Genomic DNA, 15,832 nt, shown 5'->3' with positions numbered 1-15,832 from the left:
TCTCCCCAAGGAGAAACTCTGTGAAGTACTTAAGATACAAAAGACTACAATATTTCAAAATACTAAAAGACCACTGATTTTTCAAAACCTATCAGTCAGCCTTAAACTTTTTTGGGGCTATTAAACTGGTAAGTTTCCTTCAAGCACATTAGAAAAAAATTGCTGACACAGTCTTTTAATCAAAAGAGTTGATGAACTGTCTAGCTCGGAACATGTAACTTTCAATCCAAAGTGCTCTGAATTTTATTTTATTTTATTTATTTATTTTATTATTTACTTTCATTTATTTTCCTTTATGTCCTCTTACCTGGTTCTTTTTTGGCTATACTGGGGTTATAAAAAAATCCTGCATTTCAGCTCAACACAGTCACTAACATGGTTAAACAACACTTAGGTGTTTCAATACGTTCCTAAAATAGAAATCATAAAACAAATTTTAACTATTGTCTTTTACATTTCTCCTTTTGGGGATTCCTAGAAATCAGCACATACGAAACCAGTCGGCTTGGACTGTAGGAAAACTTAGAGGCATGCTGTGGGAGGATGCCCTGAATTACCCATGCTTGTTTGACATTAATCATTTTCTTTCAAAATAAGCAAGTTAATTTTTAAAATGCTACATATGATATCATCACATTAAAAAATAACACAGAAATGATCCTTCTACCCATATCTTGTTGGATGTACAAAGTATCCATCAAATGTGCGGTTCAAGAATAAGGGATGAGCCACTGCATACTCCAGAGTGAGTCCCACTCTCAAAACACATAGCCACAAAAAACATTTCACTTTTGTGACTTTCAAAAAGTTAATACTGTATGATCAAAGTAGTTCTGCTGAAAAAAGAACAGGCAATTGTAAACAACAGGAAGTTCACTGTTCTGGGGATGCTATTTACATAAATGCATACTCCTTATACTACTCACAAGTAGTATTATTACGACTGAATAGCTGATAGAGAATTTCTACTTTTTGATGAACATGTGTCTACTTTGCTTGTGAGGAGTCTATGTTATGTCTTCACTTCCTCATTCATCTACTCAATCTCCTTTATGTCCTCTTGATCCGAAGTACTAGAGATGTCATCATCTGTTTGCTCTCCAGAGAAATATAACATCAATGCATGTGTCTTGTGAGTTATGGTGACTGTGCAGGGCCCTTGGGCCCATGGCTCCCCATCCACCTGCATTGGCATCATCGAGCACTTCAAAATAAGCTGACATCAGGGAATAAATAATTAGAAAAAAGTCAGTCCCAAAAGAGTTCAGGAAGGTCTTCCTTAATAATATCATCCACAATCCCTTATCCCTTCTGCATTTCATTTCCAGGAAATTAATCTGAATGTTTTTATTCATCAATTGTTTAAGGGATTTTTTTTTTTTTGAGTCAGAGTCTCACTCTGTCACCCTGTCTAGAGCGCAGTGGCATGCTCACATCCACTGCAGCCTCGACCTGTTGGACTCAGGCAATCCTTCCACCTCAGCCTTCCAAGTAGCTAGAATTACAGGTGCATGCTACCATGCCTGGCTTATTTTTTTGATTTATTGTAGAGATGAGGTCTTGCCAATTTGCCGAGGCTGGTCTCAAACCCCTGAGGCTCAGGCAATCCTCTTGCCTTGGCCTCCCAAGGTGCTGGGATTACAGGTTTGAGCGCCCAGTCAGTTTAAGGGATTCTTTTACAGTGTATGTTTTATTTCTTTAACTCGATTTCGAGCCATGTTTTTTAGTTTCTTCCTCATCCTAATCAAACCCATGGTGTAGGATGATCAGCTGCATGGGCAGTAAATCACTGCTTAAAGAAAGTTATAGTGTGTATGCTTTCCTCTACATATCAATGGTTTAAAAATGGACTGGAAAAAATTAGCCTGTTTCATTTACCCGCACTGTATGTGCCTGTCCTATTCGAAAAGGATTTGCCAGTTTCACTTGAATTTGAGCACAGTGGAAAGACCCATATACTCCAACGACTTCCAGTAAACCATCATCGTGCCTAAAATTTAAAAAAGGGAATATGGATTATATGATACAATAAAACAAAACCAGTCATGTTAGGGCAATTACTTTTTATTTATTTAATTTTTAGTTTTTAAAAACTTATTTATTTATTTTTAGAGACAGGGTCTTGCTCTGTCACCCAGGTTAGAGTGCAGTGGTGTGATCACACCTCACTGCAGCCTCAGAACTCCTGGGGTTAAGTGATCCTCTCGCTTTGGCCTGCTGAGTACCTGGGACTATAGGTACATGCTGCCATATCCAGCTAATTTTTTAGTTTTGTTGTTGCTGTTGCTTTTTTTGTAGAGCTAGGGTCTCACTTTGGTGCCCATGCTCATCTCAAACTGCTAGCCTCAAGCAATGCCCCTGCTTGGACTCCCAAAGCTCTCGGATTCCAGGCATGAGCCACCATGCCTGGCCCAAATACTTTTTAACATAGGTGTACCATCAACTTTCTAACTATTTATACTAATGAGGTATACATAAAAGAAAATTTGAGAGAAAAATATTAGTCTATAAACAACAACAGACTGCTTTAAACAAAAAAAGTGACAAAAAACAGACTCCCAGTGTACATACCTGGCTAGAGGGTAAGTCTCGTCCCCCATCCCTTCCCAAAGTCTGCAGCCACCGCCCCAGTATCCAATGTTCAGAACTATGATACCTTCCAAATTGGGCAGTGCCACTCGCTCACCATCCAGCTCTAGCTTTAAAGAAATACAAATAGTTAGTTACTACAGGACACACTATTTCCACACATATTCACTTAAGAATTCACACTCATTTTCCTAAACATGCTTGTATAATATATAAGAGACACGTGTAGAAGACGGTTTCCTACCTCTCACTCAGGGTAATCTGGCCTTTCCCATCTCTTCAGTGGAACTGTTGTTACAAGGTAATCAATGACATCCCTTTTGTTAAGTCCAGCAACTTTTTCAGGTCTTATCTCACTTGCTGTGTCAGCAGCACCTGACATTTGCTGACCCTTCTCTCTTCCTGAAACCTCCTCCTTCTTTGCTTCCTGGGAACCACAGGCTCAGCTTCCTTGGATGTTCTCTACAGTTCCACTTCCTGCCTTACGTTAATGGCATTCTCATAGCTATATACTAATAAGCCCCATACTCTTTTCATGCTACAGCTCTGGAGGGCAATCTTAGCCAACTCCATGCCTCTAATTGCCATCTCTGTGCTGCCAGTTCTATCTAGTTGGCCCAGGAAGGTGAGCTGGGCCAGATCCATCTATCCAGCTGCCTACAAAACACTTCCACTGACTGTGGCACTGAAAACTCCTCTGTACAAAACTCAGTTAAGCAGCTTTTCCTCCAGCTGCTCCCCACTCCCCAGTCTATCTGCCAGAAAAAAGCAGCACATCCATCACAGTTGCCTAAGCTAGAAACCTGGGAGTTATCTCTGACTTCTTTGCTTTTACCCTCCATAACCAATCATTCACTGAAAACAGAGACACTACTTCTAACTCTCTCTCTCCACCATTACTGATAATACTTAGTGTAGAACACCACTTCTTTCCTAAAATGTTCTTAACTGGTCTGTTTGCCTCTAGCTTTACTTACCTCTTATTTATTCCTCACAGAGCAGTTAGATTGACACTTAAAATGCAAATATCATTCCCAACTACAACCCTTCAATGACAACTCTGTGCTCATGATGAAATCCAAGCTCCTTACCAGGCAATATGACCCATGAGATTTGGCCTCTGCCCATCTCTCCAGCTTCGGTTTATCACTATCCTTCCTGCAAGCTATGCTCCAAGCAGGAAATCATTCAAACATGCCACGTTTCCTTGTCCCTCTGGGCCTTTTGCACATGCTGTTCTTAGCCTAAAACAACCTTCCCTCCTTTCTTCTCTTAGCTCTTACTTAATTTTCAGATTCCAGCCTCTCTCTTTCTTCTAAAAAGACTTCCTTGTTACTGCCACTTTCCCTAGACAGTCTCTCCAGCCCCTGAATTATATAATACTTTTACTAATCCTTTAAGACTGCATACTTTTCCTATCACACCATTACTCATACTTTTTGGCAATGTGGCTTAAATATCTCTCTTCCCTAGACTGTAAACTTATAGCAAGGAATTTACCTCTGTATTTCCCATACCTGGGACAGTATCAGTGCCTGGCACTTTGTGGGTGGTTTCACAAATAATTGCTGTATAAATTAAATATCAGACAATAAAATAAAGTACGATCTTATATGTTTCAACTCTATCAATACTATCAAAGACCAGGAAAAAGAAAATTTGATAAAGTAACATAAAACTATTTTTTAAAGAAAAGCTTGCTCTTTCTTCCATGCCACGGCTGCCTAGAGGCTTGAGCTACATGTCCTTGGCTAACGTATGAGCTGGCTCCTCACTCTCTGCTCCTTGTTTCACTCTTTTCTCAAGTTTTATGACCTCTTCCCCTTTTACTTATTTTCCTAGTTCTAGGTTTCTCTGTATTAACGTCTTTGTTGTTGCTATTAGTCATTACAGACTCTTTCTGGAAGCAAGCAAGGAGTATACACAGACTTTGCCATATCATGCAGCAATAAACAACCATTAATATTCTATTTTAACAATTTATACATGTTTATTTTACTATGTGAGAGATACCTCACGAAAGTAATCAGAATATTTAAACATCTGAGCATTCATAATGAGTTAGGCACTGTATTAGATAACTTTATAATTGTTATCACATATGAATGAAGGCTGTTCAGCATAATAGTTAAACAGACTCTGGATTTAGACAAGCCTGGATTCAAATCCTGACTATGTGTGTATCTGGGCACTAACTCTTTAATTTGAGCAAATTATTTCATTTCAATAATTGTCTCTTCTGCATAATGGGAACAGAGTAACTGCCTTATAGGATTGTGGTGAGAATTTGGAGGGATAACGTATGTGAAGCACTTGGCAAAGTGCCTGGTACACAAGTTAATACTCCATATATGTTAGCAAAATAACTTAACAAAAACTTTAGCATTTCTGTTTAAAAAAACTTTATATTCCAATGACGACCTAAAACTTAAAAAAAGGTGTTAGTAGCTTACCTCAACTTTTTTATTCAAATCTTTACATTCTTGCACTAAACAATCTTTGGTTCCATAGAATAAGTAAACAGCCTATGAAAAATAGACAGAAAATATGATATCAAAACAATCTAACAAACTCTGTAAACATTTAGAAAAAATACACTGTGCCAAAGCTTGCTGATATGCATGCTGAATCATGTTCCCTCAGACTACATGCTGATGGAAAGAAGGGAAACCAAAAGGGATGCTTTGTCGCGCAGCCTCTGGCCCTACCCACCTCCACCCTACTAATTTTAAAGGTTAAAACTAGAAGGGGCAGCAATGGGAATATATCATCAGGAAACAATGCAAAAATGCCTCTACCGCTTCACAGACACTTTTGGCATACATACGTATTGAGCTTATATTTTATCCTCTTATGCTATTAATAGTCTCTAGGTAAATTGTGGTATAATAGAGGAAATGCTAGTCTTCCCTCTTTTTAAGACAGTGACAATAAAGGCCATTACTTTTGAGTTTAATTAGCTCTTTTCTTGAGGGAAACATAGGGCATGAGTGGTCTGTGTCTAAACAATGTTTTCTTCCAATTTATCCAGAAAACTGCATTTTATAAAGAAATACTATATTCAAATTCGAAAACTCCACCCTTTCCTAGTACTTCAGATTACTTAAGGATAGTAATGTAGCTAAATCTAGCAAACATTTTCTGATCACTTTTTAATACAGGAAGGTTGACAGAAGTGTCGTATACATAATTATACTTATTGCTTTAGTGCATATATGAATAGAAAACTATTTTTAAATTTTAAATATTTATAAAACAGAACCAGGACTACAACTGCTTTGCATTTTCTTTTACATCCTGTTGCTCAATCACCAAATGTCACTACAAAAAAATCCAAAACAAAATTCACCAAAGGAATCAATTGCATTAGAAACCAGAGATGACCTTAGCTAAAAGCCGTGGTAAACAAGCTGCTCCTTTCCTGATCTCATCTGCCTTTTGGAGTTTTTCCAAGCCAGTGAAATCTATTTTTTTCATTAATGACTTCACCACAAATTTATTCTGCCTAAAATTTCTCTCTAATGTTTCCAGTTTCCACTTAAGATAAGCTATCATATATTCTATTCAGTCATCATCAAAGCAAAATGTGCTGTAAAGCATCCCAACTTCAAATTTAAAAAAATTGTTAGTTATAAAACACTTTAATAAAATACATTTAAGGATCTAATTTGACAGTCTTACACAAAGAGGGCAGGTGAATATTCCACAAGTTAGTTCAATCTGAATCTAGGACTGCTAAATATAATTGAACTATTGATTTTTACTGTACCTTCGTGATAAGCAGGAAATGTTATTTTATCCAACACACCTTATTAAGAATTCTGCTAGAAAACAGAGAGGGTGCCTTCTCACGATGAGCATGAAAATTGAGAGCCATGAGAGCATCAGGTCCAACAGAAAAATAGTTGTTCATCGTGAATTCCTGCGAGAAAGGGTAAGAATAAGCAGAAGACTATGCTGCCATCTGAGCCTGTGTCATAATAAATGCCAATCTTAGTCTTTATGCTCTTTCTGAAAATGGAATACTTTGTGCATTTATATTTCCCATAGAGCTATTTTATGCTGTCCAGTGAAGTCACTGGGCTGGTAACTACACACATGTACCTCCCTTTCCATTGATTTTACATGTTGCATCTCACACCTGACCATCTGGAATGGCTCTACTTTACGCATCCGGGCTCTTCATACCTGTGTTCCCGTTACATGTGCCCTTCACCTTCATCACAACCCCCAGGCTTCTATCAGCGTCTATCAGCCCCTACCTGAGCTACAGCCCCTCCTTAATTTACTTTACTTCTCAACCCAACCTGCATTCTGAGGGTCAGTCATCTCAACGACTGCACTTAAAAGCGTCCTTAGTTCCAACTCCCCCTTGACCTTTTTCCATATCAGTCTTCTTTGTTAGTCCTCTCTAAATCAAACTGTTTCCTCAGTTCTGTCTCCAGGTTGCTGGTAAGAATCTAAGATTCTGCTACAAAGTTATTATTTTCAATCTTGGCTGGACACAACTGCTCAATCCTTAGGATGATTTTCTCTTCTATAATCCACAGAGGTTTATCTCAAAATAGACAATTCTCCTCAAGTCCCTGATCACAAGCCCCTTGCCTTTGTTATGCTCAGATGATCCTGATTTTTGCCTCACTGAACCAAGTGAGATCAAGTATGAATTCTCAAGTTCCCTCTCCCTGCCATCTAAAAACTCTGGCTTTCTTCAAATGTACCTTTTTTCCCCTCCAAGTTAAAGATGCTCTTAATTCTTTTGATGGCTACGTCTAAATTCAGTCACTTGTTCTCTTCATTCCTTTCCCATTCATTGCTTATAGAACCACAATTCACTAAATGTTTGTCTCTTTACTGCCAAAATATAATATTCAATCTCAATTCTTAAAAAAAACCCTAAACATTGTATTTTAACTAAAATATATAAATATACATTAATTTGGCATTACGTTTTTTTAACTTAAACATTTTTTAAACAATTCCCTAGGGGTCCTTTATTTAGGAACTAACGGCAGGACAACATATGCTCCATGAAGCCAAGACCTTCATCACTGAACTCCAGCACCTGGGACAGTGCTCAGCACCAGGAGGGCATGACATGTCAGTTTGAATGTAGAGATGAACAGGGTTCCCTCTTGTATTTGATTGTTTGGAAGTTCTTCTGTAGAGATAAGTATACCCTATCTACTTGTAACACATTTATTTTTAATGGCATATCTTTTTTCTTGATAGCAAATGGATGGAGAACATGTCTTATTTAAGTAATCTAACTGGTATGACATTTTGTCCAAGTTTTTCTTTGGAGGAATGATCTCTGATAAATATTTTTAATAAATAGCTCCTTTTTATTCCTGAGCAGTAGTGGTATAAAAAAAAGGGGAAAAGGATTTGAAGAGACATTTGTCAAAAGAAGACATAAAGAGCCAGGTGTGGTGGCATGTGCCTGCAGTCTCAGCTACTCAGGAGGCTGAAGCAGAATGCTTCCGATCAGGTGTTAAGGTCCTGGAGCCCAGGAATGAAATTTCATTAAAACAAAAACAAACGAACAAAAACAAACAACAACAAGAAAAGACAACATACAAATGGACTATAAATATAGGTTGAGCATCCTCAAGCTGAAACTCTGAAAGCCAAAACCCAAAAATTTTTAAGCAGTGACATGACTCTCAAAAGAAATGCTCATTGGAGTATTTCAGATTTCAAGATTTTTGAATTAGGGATACTCAACAGGTAGTATTTTGCAAATATCCCCAAATCCAAAAAATTCAGAAATTCAAAACACTTCTGGTTCCAAGCATTTTAGATAAGGGATACTCAACCTGTATATGAAAAAATGCACACTATCTCTAATCATCAGAGAAATGAAAATTAAAATTACAATAAACTACTGTCTCACAGAGGTCAGACTGGCTATTATAAAAAAGATAAATATATCTCTAATGTTGGCACCTTGGTCATTTTGATAACTGACAAATACTTTTGAGTATAGAAGCCATTTTAGAAGATCTCTCAATACTTTCTCTAATTTGTCTATTGTTTTCAATTCAATTTCTATTTTTATTAAAGCCACTCACTTTAGTAAAACTATACGGTTCTACAAGGCTTCAAAGAAAACAGGGTTGAAGGAAACATGGTGGTCTTCTGTCCACCCCTCCCTACTTATCACTCCTGCTCCCAGAGCTCTTTTAAGTTATTTCTTTGGGCACCTACCTCTATATTCTTCCTTCCTCTTTTCCCTTCCCTCCTTCCTTTCTTTTTAGAGATGGGGTCTTGCTATGTTGCTCAGGCTGGAGTGCGGTGGCTGTTCACAGGCACGATCATGGCAGCCTCAAACTTCTGGACTCCAGTGATCCTCCTGCCTTAGCCTCCCAAGTAGCTGGGACTACAGACACGTGCCACCACATCCGACTATTTCTATATTTCTAAACAATATAATCAGATTGTTATTTCTTGACTTTTCAACTTTACATATTATTTATTGTTCTCTTCATAGGGACCTCCTACTTCCCCTACTGACTCTCCGGATGTGCTTTCCCTGACACTGGCAGGCGATGCTCCATTGTCATCTGACTTCCTGTGCTGCCTTTATGGATTCCTGGTGCTTTATACTTTTCCCCCTTTCTGGAAAGTTGAACAATTCCATCTTTATCCTCAGAATTCTGAAATTTCATAACGCTGTGTGCAGAACTTTCAAAATTCACTGTGCTGGGCCCTTTCAACCTGGAAACACTGGGGAATTCTCATTATTTATGTCATAGTTCTCTATCCTCCACTTACTCTTTTCATTCTGAACCTTCCATTTTTTAGTAATTAGATTTCCCTGGATGGATGCTCTGAATTTATTTATCTCCCACTTTCCATTTCTTGGCTATTTATTTATTAGAGATGGGGGTCTTGTCATGTTGCCCAGGCTGAACTTGAACTCCTGGCCTCAAGTGATTCTCCTACCTCAGCCTCCTGAGGACCTACAAGCTAGGCCTGGCTCCTTTGCCTTTGGTTGTATTTTTGGAGCAGTGTCTTCAACTGTACCTTCCAAGCTGGTACTAAATTTTAACTTATAAGAGCCTTTTTTGGAGATGTGTGGTTTGGAATGTATGTTTCTTTTATAGAACCCTGTTGTATTTTCATCTCTCTCTGAGAATGTTAGTCCCACTCTCTGACTTCTTGGCTTGCTGGACTATCTGTGCTTACTACATTTCTTTTTTTCTGTTTGTTTATTTTGAGCTCTCTCATGGTAGAGGCTTTTCTTAAATGTTTGTTCTTGACTCCAATCCTTAGCTATATCTGTTCATGCTTAAGAATAAGGCATACTTCCTCCCTCACCGCTCCATGTGCGTCCCTCCCGGAGCTGCGCGCTCGGTTGAAGAGGACGACCATCCCCGCTAGAGGAGGACCATTCTTCGGTCAAGGGTATACAAGTAGCTGCGCTCCCCTGCTAGAACCTCCAAACAAGAATAAGGCATAAAAGACAAATTGTGAGCTTCTCATTCAAAGGCAGGGCTTGCCGGGGATGAGCGTCATTATAAGGCTAGAGCACAGGAACCTGGACCTTTTGCTGGAGGACACTCAAATGTCAGGATCTATGAATCTTTTTCTTGGCAGATGAGCTTTCCCAAGGAGAAACCCCCTCTCCCAGTAATCTTGAAGCTGAGCGGATGAAGAGGGCCAGTGATCTCATCTTGACCAAGCCTGTTTTCAGTGTGTTTTTTGCTAGCTAGAGTCTCTCTAGTTTAAACTCTCCAGAATCAACCTGTAGCCTGCTGCCCTAAGTCAAGAAGGGTGGTATATGACTACATGAAGCTGGGGAAGCGGGAGGTGATCTACGGGACAGACAGTTTCTTTGGCTAGTTCCTTCTCTTTTCAGTTCTACTCTATACTTGTTCTCCAAGTGACCTGGCAGCTCTCATTCCTAAGGCTTTGCTTGGTTCTTTCCAATAAACTGTTTTCTTTCTTGGTTTTCTGCGTCACAGGAACTTAGCATTTCAGCTTTCTTCAATATGCTAGCCTTTCTATTTTCGGCCCCTTGAAGACTGCTGCATTTCATTTCCCAGACTCTCTGTCCTTAGGGTTTTGTGCCTTCTCAAAGATCTTTACAAGATCTTCATCACCATCTTAGAGGAATTTTGGTGGCAAAGAGATGGAGAAGTTGAAGAAATACTTGCATCAGTGTTCCCCAAATGCTTTCTTCAAGTCTGCATTGTTTTTGCTGTTTATTGTCCATCTTCTGTAACACTTTTTCTCTGAAACTGTTTTCTCCTTATTCACCCACCACACACCCTTTCGTCTCCCCTTCAGTGGCCAGCCCAACCCAGTCTGGATTCCTCAGTCTACATCTCTATCTCTGCCTTTGTTCCTGAGCAATAACTCTAAACTTCCAACTGGTTGCTCAAGGCTCCACAGCTTTTTGTGTTGATATGCCCCAAATCTAACTCATTTCCTTCCTATTCAAACCTGAAACTTCCTATTTTTCTTATCATGGTTAATGCCATTTCCATACACCCAGACATAAAAACTAAAAATCTAATAGTAATATGTATTTTCTCTCTTTCCTTTATACTAATTAGTTGCCATGTATTGACCAATTCTACCTCTAAAATTTGTCTTTGACATGTCCTCATTCTGATTCTCCTTGTTTCTACCCAGGCTTCTATGCTATTTTCACAGGAACTCCAGAGTGTCTTTTAAAAATACAGATCTGTTATCTTTGTATTATTTGCTACTTGCTATCTGTGTTTTTTACTCTCGCCTCTATTTCTTCCTCTGCCTAGAAAGTCCTTTGTTCCTTTCTCTGTTGATGCAGATTGTATTTACCTCATAAAGACCAACTCCCATGTCATTTCCTCTGCAATCTTCCTGGCCTTAACTGCCGGGCAGAACTAAGTGTGCCTGCACCCTATTCTCTCCCACAGCACATCTACAGCCCAGCTTGTGAAGGGAGCACACAGGCTCTCTTTTGTTCCACAGCTGCTCCCTCGAGATAAGCACCATGTCTCTGCATCATCACATCATGTGTGATGGTGGCACTCCATGTGGCGTGTTTGCTGCAACTACTTGTGACTGAAGCATTAAAAACATACCTTGGGTTTTCTTAAGTTGTAGTATCCTTTATTTGTTACTTGAACTTTCCACCTAAAATGAAGAATAAAAAAAAAATTAGTACTTTTTACCAAAAAAATTGTACTCTATACTCTAGATGTTTGGATAAATGAGGTTTTTCTATTAAAATAGCATTTGAAAAGGTAACCACATCTAAGTGAGAGACAAATTTAGGGATAAGTACTCAGCATAACTTATGATTTTGGCTCTGATAAAACAACAACAAAAAACCCCCAGCATCTATGTGTAACTTCAACTAATACATTCTTTTACATCTAACTTATATTTCATCTTATTTCTACACAAATCTTCATTTACAAACCAGATAATATTGTCAAAACTCAGGAAATTTACCTTCTGAGGCAATGTAACTTACCGATCTAGTTTAATTCCATCTGCTTCCATTACATTTCTTAAGACCTGTGCGACTGGGATTTCTCCAGCATAACCTGTGCCCCAACCCAATGTATTGGATAAATCATTGCCTGTGCCCAGAGGCAAGACTGCAACTTGTGGAATGTACTTTTCTTGTCCCTAGGATATAAAAGATATATTTTAGATTTTTCTCCTCAGACTATTTATAATATCTTGTAAAATCTAAAGCAATAACGATACAAATACAACAAGTGTATGTTGTTTTGGCGAAGGTTATACTAACTGCTTCATCATTTCTCATTCTCAGCTATTGAAATTGACAAAGTCTTCTAATATTCAACTGCATAATAAAAAACATAAACCAAATACATTGTGCATTTATCTTAGAAATACTTCTGCAGTAGCTCGTAAAGACTGATACCTTAATCTTCATTTCATCAACTGCATCCAGGACCCAGCCCACAGTCCCATCCCCTCCACACACAAGTACTCGAGCTGAATAATATGGGAGAAGAGTACAAAGTTGTAGGGCTTTGATAGGGGGAGTTTTAGTTACATCAAAAACCTAGAAAAGGAAGAAAAAGAAAAAATCATTTTTACCCAGCACCGTCTTTCATCTGAGAAAATTTCCCTCTATGTGAGTAGAGATATGGTTAATAAGAATATTGATCACCATATATGTATCTGTAGAACATACCAGGCACCATGTCAGACTTGATTCACTGTAGTTCATACCCACACTGACTACAAAATAGGAGTTAGCCCCATTCTATGGACCAGGAAACTGAGGTGCGGAAGGTTAAATCATTTGACTTTAACAGATAATTAATTGCCGGAATACCAATTCAAACTCATAGTTTATCTATTATGGGACACTGCCTGCTTCCTGTTCACATGAAACTACAATGTGCTAAGTTCACCTTTAACTAGTCTTTCATAGCTTATACTAGTTTTTATAAAACCATCACCAGTGCAAGTTAGTACAAATTTCTGGAAAACAATTTCACACTACATAGAAAAATGACAAAAATGCATGAAACTCTGATACCCGTAAGTCTATCAATAATACTAGGAAAATATTTCAAAAGACAAAAAAGTCACATGTATAAAGATATTCACTATGGTATTACTTATAATAGTATAACTTTGGAGATAATGTCAACGTCCAACAGCAGAAGACTGGGTAAATAAATAATGGTGTAGTCATTCAGTATTTTAGACATTAAATATGTAATGAGGACTATATTGCAGTAGGGAGAATTATACCATTAAGATAAAAAAAATGCAAATTTGTATTTGGATTACTGTTACAACATTGTTAATATGCAAGCACAAAGATAGTGGGAAGAACAAGGACAAATGAAAACTGAAGCATCTGTGTGGGGAAACTGCAGGTGTTTGCTTTTTTATTTTTATAATTGTCTTAAGCTGTATAACGTTGAGAATGTAAATACAAATTGGAAGAAAAAAGTTACTGCGTTTTTTTTATTGTTGCACAATGGGCTGTTTAGTTTTTCAAAGTAAAAAGGTGTAGCATGTATACTCAATATTACTTAAAACTGAGGTATAACTTACATACATGAAATTCACCTTCTTAAAGGGAACAAATCAATAAGTTTTAGCAAGTTACTGAGCTGGGCAACCTCCGCCACAATCTAGTTTAGAATATTTCTGTTGTTTCAGTAAGATCCTTCACTGCCCATTTGTATCCACTCCTCATTTCTAGTCCCAGTCTCAGGCAACCCCTCTACCCTCTATCTCATCTACTCTCTGTCTCTATAGATCTACCTTTTCTGGACAGGTCACAGAAATGAAATCATACAATATGTGATCTCTTGTGCCTGGCTTCTTTTACTTAGCAAATAGTTTGTACTATTTATTTTAATTTTTATTTGTAAAGAAGGGGGCCTCGCTAAATGTTGCCCAGGCTGGTCTTGAACTCCTGGCCTCAAGTGATCTTCCAGTCTCAGCCTCCCAATGCGGTGAGGTTATAGGTGTGAGCCATGATGCCCAGCCAGCATCAAGTTCTTGAGGTTCAGTCACTGTAATGTGTATGAATCAGTAGTTCATCCCTTTTATCACTGAATGGTATTCCATTGTATTACTATACCATATTTTGTTTATCTACTCACCAACCGATGGACAGTTAGGCTGTTTTCATTTTTTTTTTTTTTTTGAGTTGGAGTCTCACTCTGTCGCCCAGACTGGAGTGCAGTGGCCGCTTCCGGCCACCGCAGCCTCGACCTGCTGGGCTCCGGCGATCCTTCCGCCTCAGCCTTCCGAGTAGCTGGAATTACAGGCATGTGCTACCACGCCCAGCTGATTTTTTGATTTATTGTAGAGATGAGGTCTTGCTGCCCAGGCGGGTCTCAAACCCGCGGGCTCAGGCAATCCACTCACCTCAGCCTCCCAAAGGCGCGGGATTACAGGCTGAGCCACCAAGCCCGGCTCTGTTTTCATTTTTTTTTAGCTATTATGAAGAATGCTGCTATGAACATTAGCTTGAAAATCTTTGTGAGACATATGTTTTTATTTCCTTGGGTAGATTCCTAGCAGTGTGACTGCTAGGAGATATGATAAATTTATGCCTAACTTTTAAAGAAACTGTCAAGTGGTTTTCTAAAGTGGCTGTAACATTTTATATTGCCACCATGAGTGTTCTTGATTTTCCACATATTTGAATGGCTTAATTGTTTTGTAATTATCATTCTTTTTTTTTTGAGTTGGAGTCTCACTCTGTCACCCAGACTGGAGTGCAGTGGCCGCTCCCGGCCACTGCAGCCCCAACCTGCTGGGCTCTGGTGATCCTTCCGCCTCAGCCTTCTGAGTAGCCAGAATTACAGGCGCGCGATCCCACACCCGGCTAATTTTTTGATTTATTGTAGAGATGAGGTCTTGCCTGCCCAGGCGGGTCTCGAACCCACGGGCTCAGGCAATCCACTCACCTCAGCATCCCAAAGGCACGGGATTACAGGCTGAGCCACCGAGCCCGGCTTTGTAATTATCATTCTTATAATCAGGTGATGTGATTTGAAGCATTAAATAACCACGGCATTTTAGGGAAAATGAAAAGCTAAAAATAAAAAGATTAATAAAGAAAGGAAGGTTTTCTCTTCAGTTACCTGGACTGGATTCAACAAGATCCTAAATTCTCCCAACAGTCCTTCTCCCATATTAGTCCCACTACGAGAGTTGGCCAGAATTATTAATGGCGTCCACTGCTTTCCAAGCTTAGAGGCTAGCTAAAAAACATGAGCAAAAAGGGTTGAATATCTCAGAGACGGTGAGCACAATGTTTTCCATGCCTTGATTAATGAAATCAAAGAATGAAAGGGGACCTTAGAGATTAACCTCCCACTCAATGTACAATTTTCTTCTCCATTATTCTAGTAAGTCATCCAGCACATGCTCAGACACTCACACAAGGAACTCACTTATAAGGTAGCCCATTACACTACTAAATCAAATCATTAAAAAGTTTTTGACATAAACTGAGTTGAAAATCTGTCTTTCAATACCTTCCATTGTTCTAATTTTGCTTCCTAAAGCAACTAGAAATCATGTTTTTCCAGAAAATGGCTGTGCTCAAACACCAGAAGCACAGTATCTTTTATTAATCTTAACTCTTAGCAATATATTTCAAGTACTTTCTACCACTCATAGACTGGACGTTGATTTTATTTTGATCTCTTCCCTTGATTTTCCTTTTCTGAATTTATTCTACTGCATTTTAGTTTGCAAGGTTTTTTTTAAACTTTTTTTTTTTTTTTTT

The 15,832-nt window shown here is 38.6% G+C and overlaps 1 protein-coding gene across 4 annotated transcripts in view; it reads right to left on the bottom strand.

The window, feature by feature from the left end:
• Positions 1-262: 262 nt before the first annotated feature.
• Positions 263-15,832, bottom strand: part of DGKE (diacylglycerol kinase epsilon) — a 26,987-nt gene continuing 11,417 nt past the window's right edge. The window contains exons 3-11 of one of the 4 annotated variants that reach the window (XM_008072014.1): positions 15,183-15,302; positions 12,482-12,625; positions 12,062-12,219; positions 11,667-11,718; positions 6,398-6,511; positions 5,043-5,114; positions 2,572-2,699; positions 1,879-1,990; positions 263-1,216 (exon numbers count right to left, since the gene is read on the bottom strand). In XM_008072014.1, coding sequence (XP_008070205.1) covers positions 1,037-1,216; positions 1,879-1,990; positions 2,572-2,699; positions 5,043-5,114; positions 6,398-6,511; positions 11,667-11,718; positions 12,062-12,219; positions 12,482-12,625; positions 15,183-15,302 — 1,080 coding nt within the window. In that variant the 3' untranslated portion in view covers positions 263-1,036. Of the gene's footprint in view, positions 1,217-1,878; positions 1,991-2,571; positions 2,700-5,042; positions 5,115-6,397; positions 6,512-11,666; positions 11,719-12,061; positions 12,220-12,481; positions 12,626-15,182; positions 15,303-15,832 lie in introns of those variants that run through there. The other 3 variants (XM_008072017.1, XM_008072016.1, XM_021705914.1) reach the window with 3 other exon arrangements.

Source organism: Carlito syrichta, unplaced genomic scaffold (assembly GCF_000164805.1).
Source record: "Carlito syrichta isolate Samal-C Ts95f unplaced genomic scaffold, Tarsius_syrichta-2.0.1 Scaffold314811, whole genome shotgun sequence".
NCBI classification, from domain to species: Eukaryota; Metazoa; Chordata; class Mammalia; order Primates; family Tarsiidae; genus Carlito; species Carlito syrichta.
This window is presented reverse-complemented; position numbering and strand designations above follow the sequence as displayed.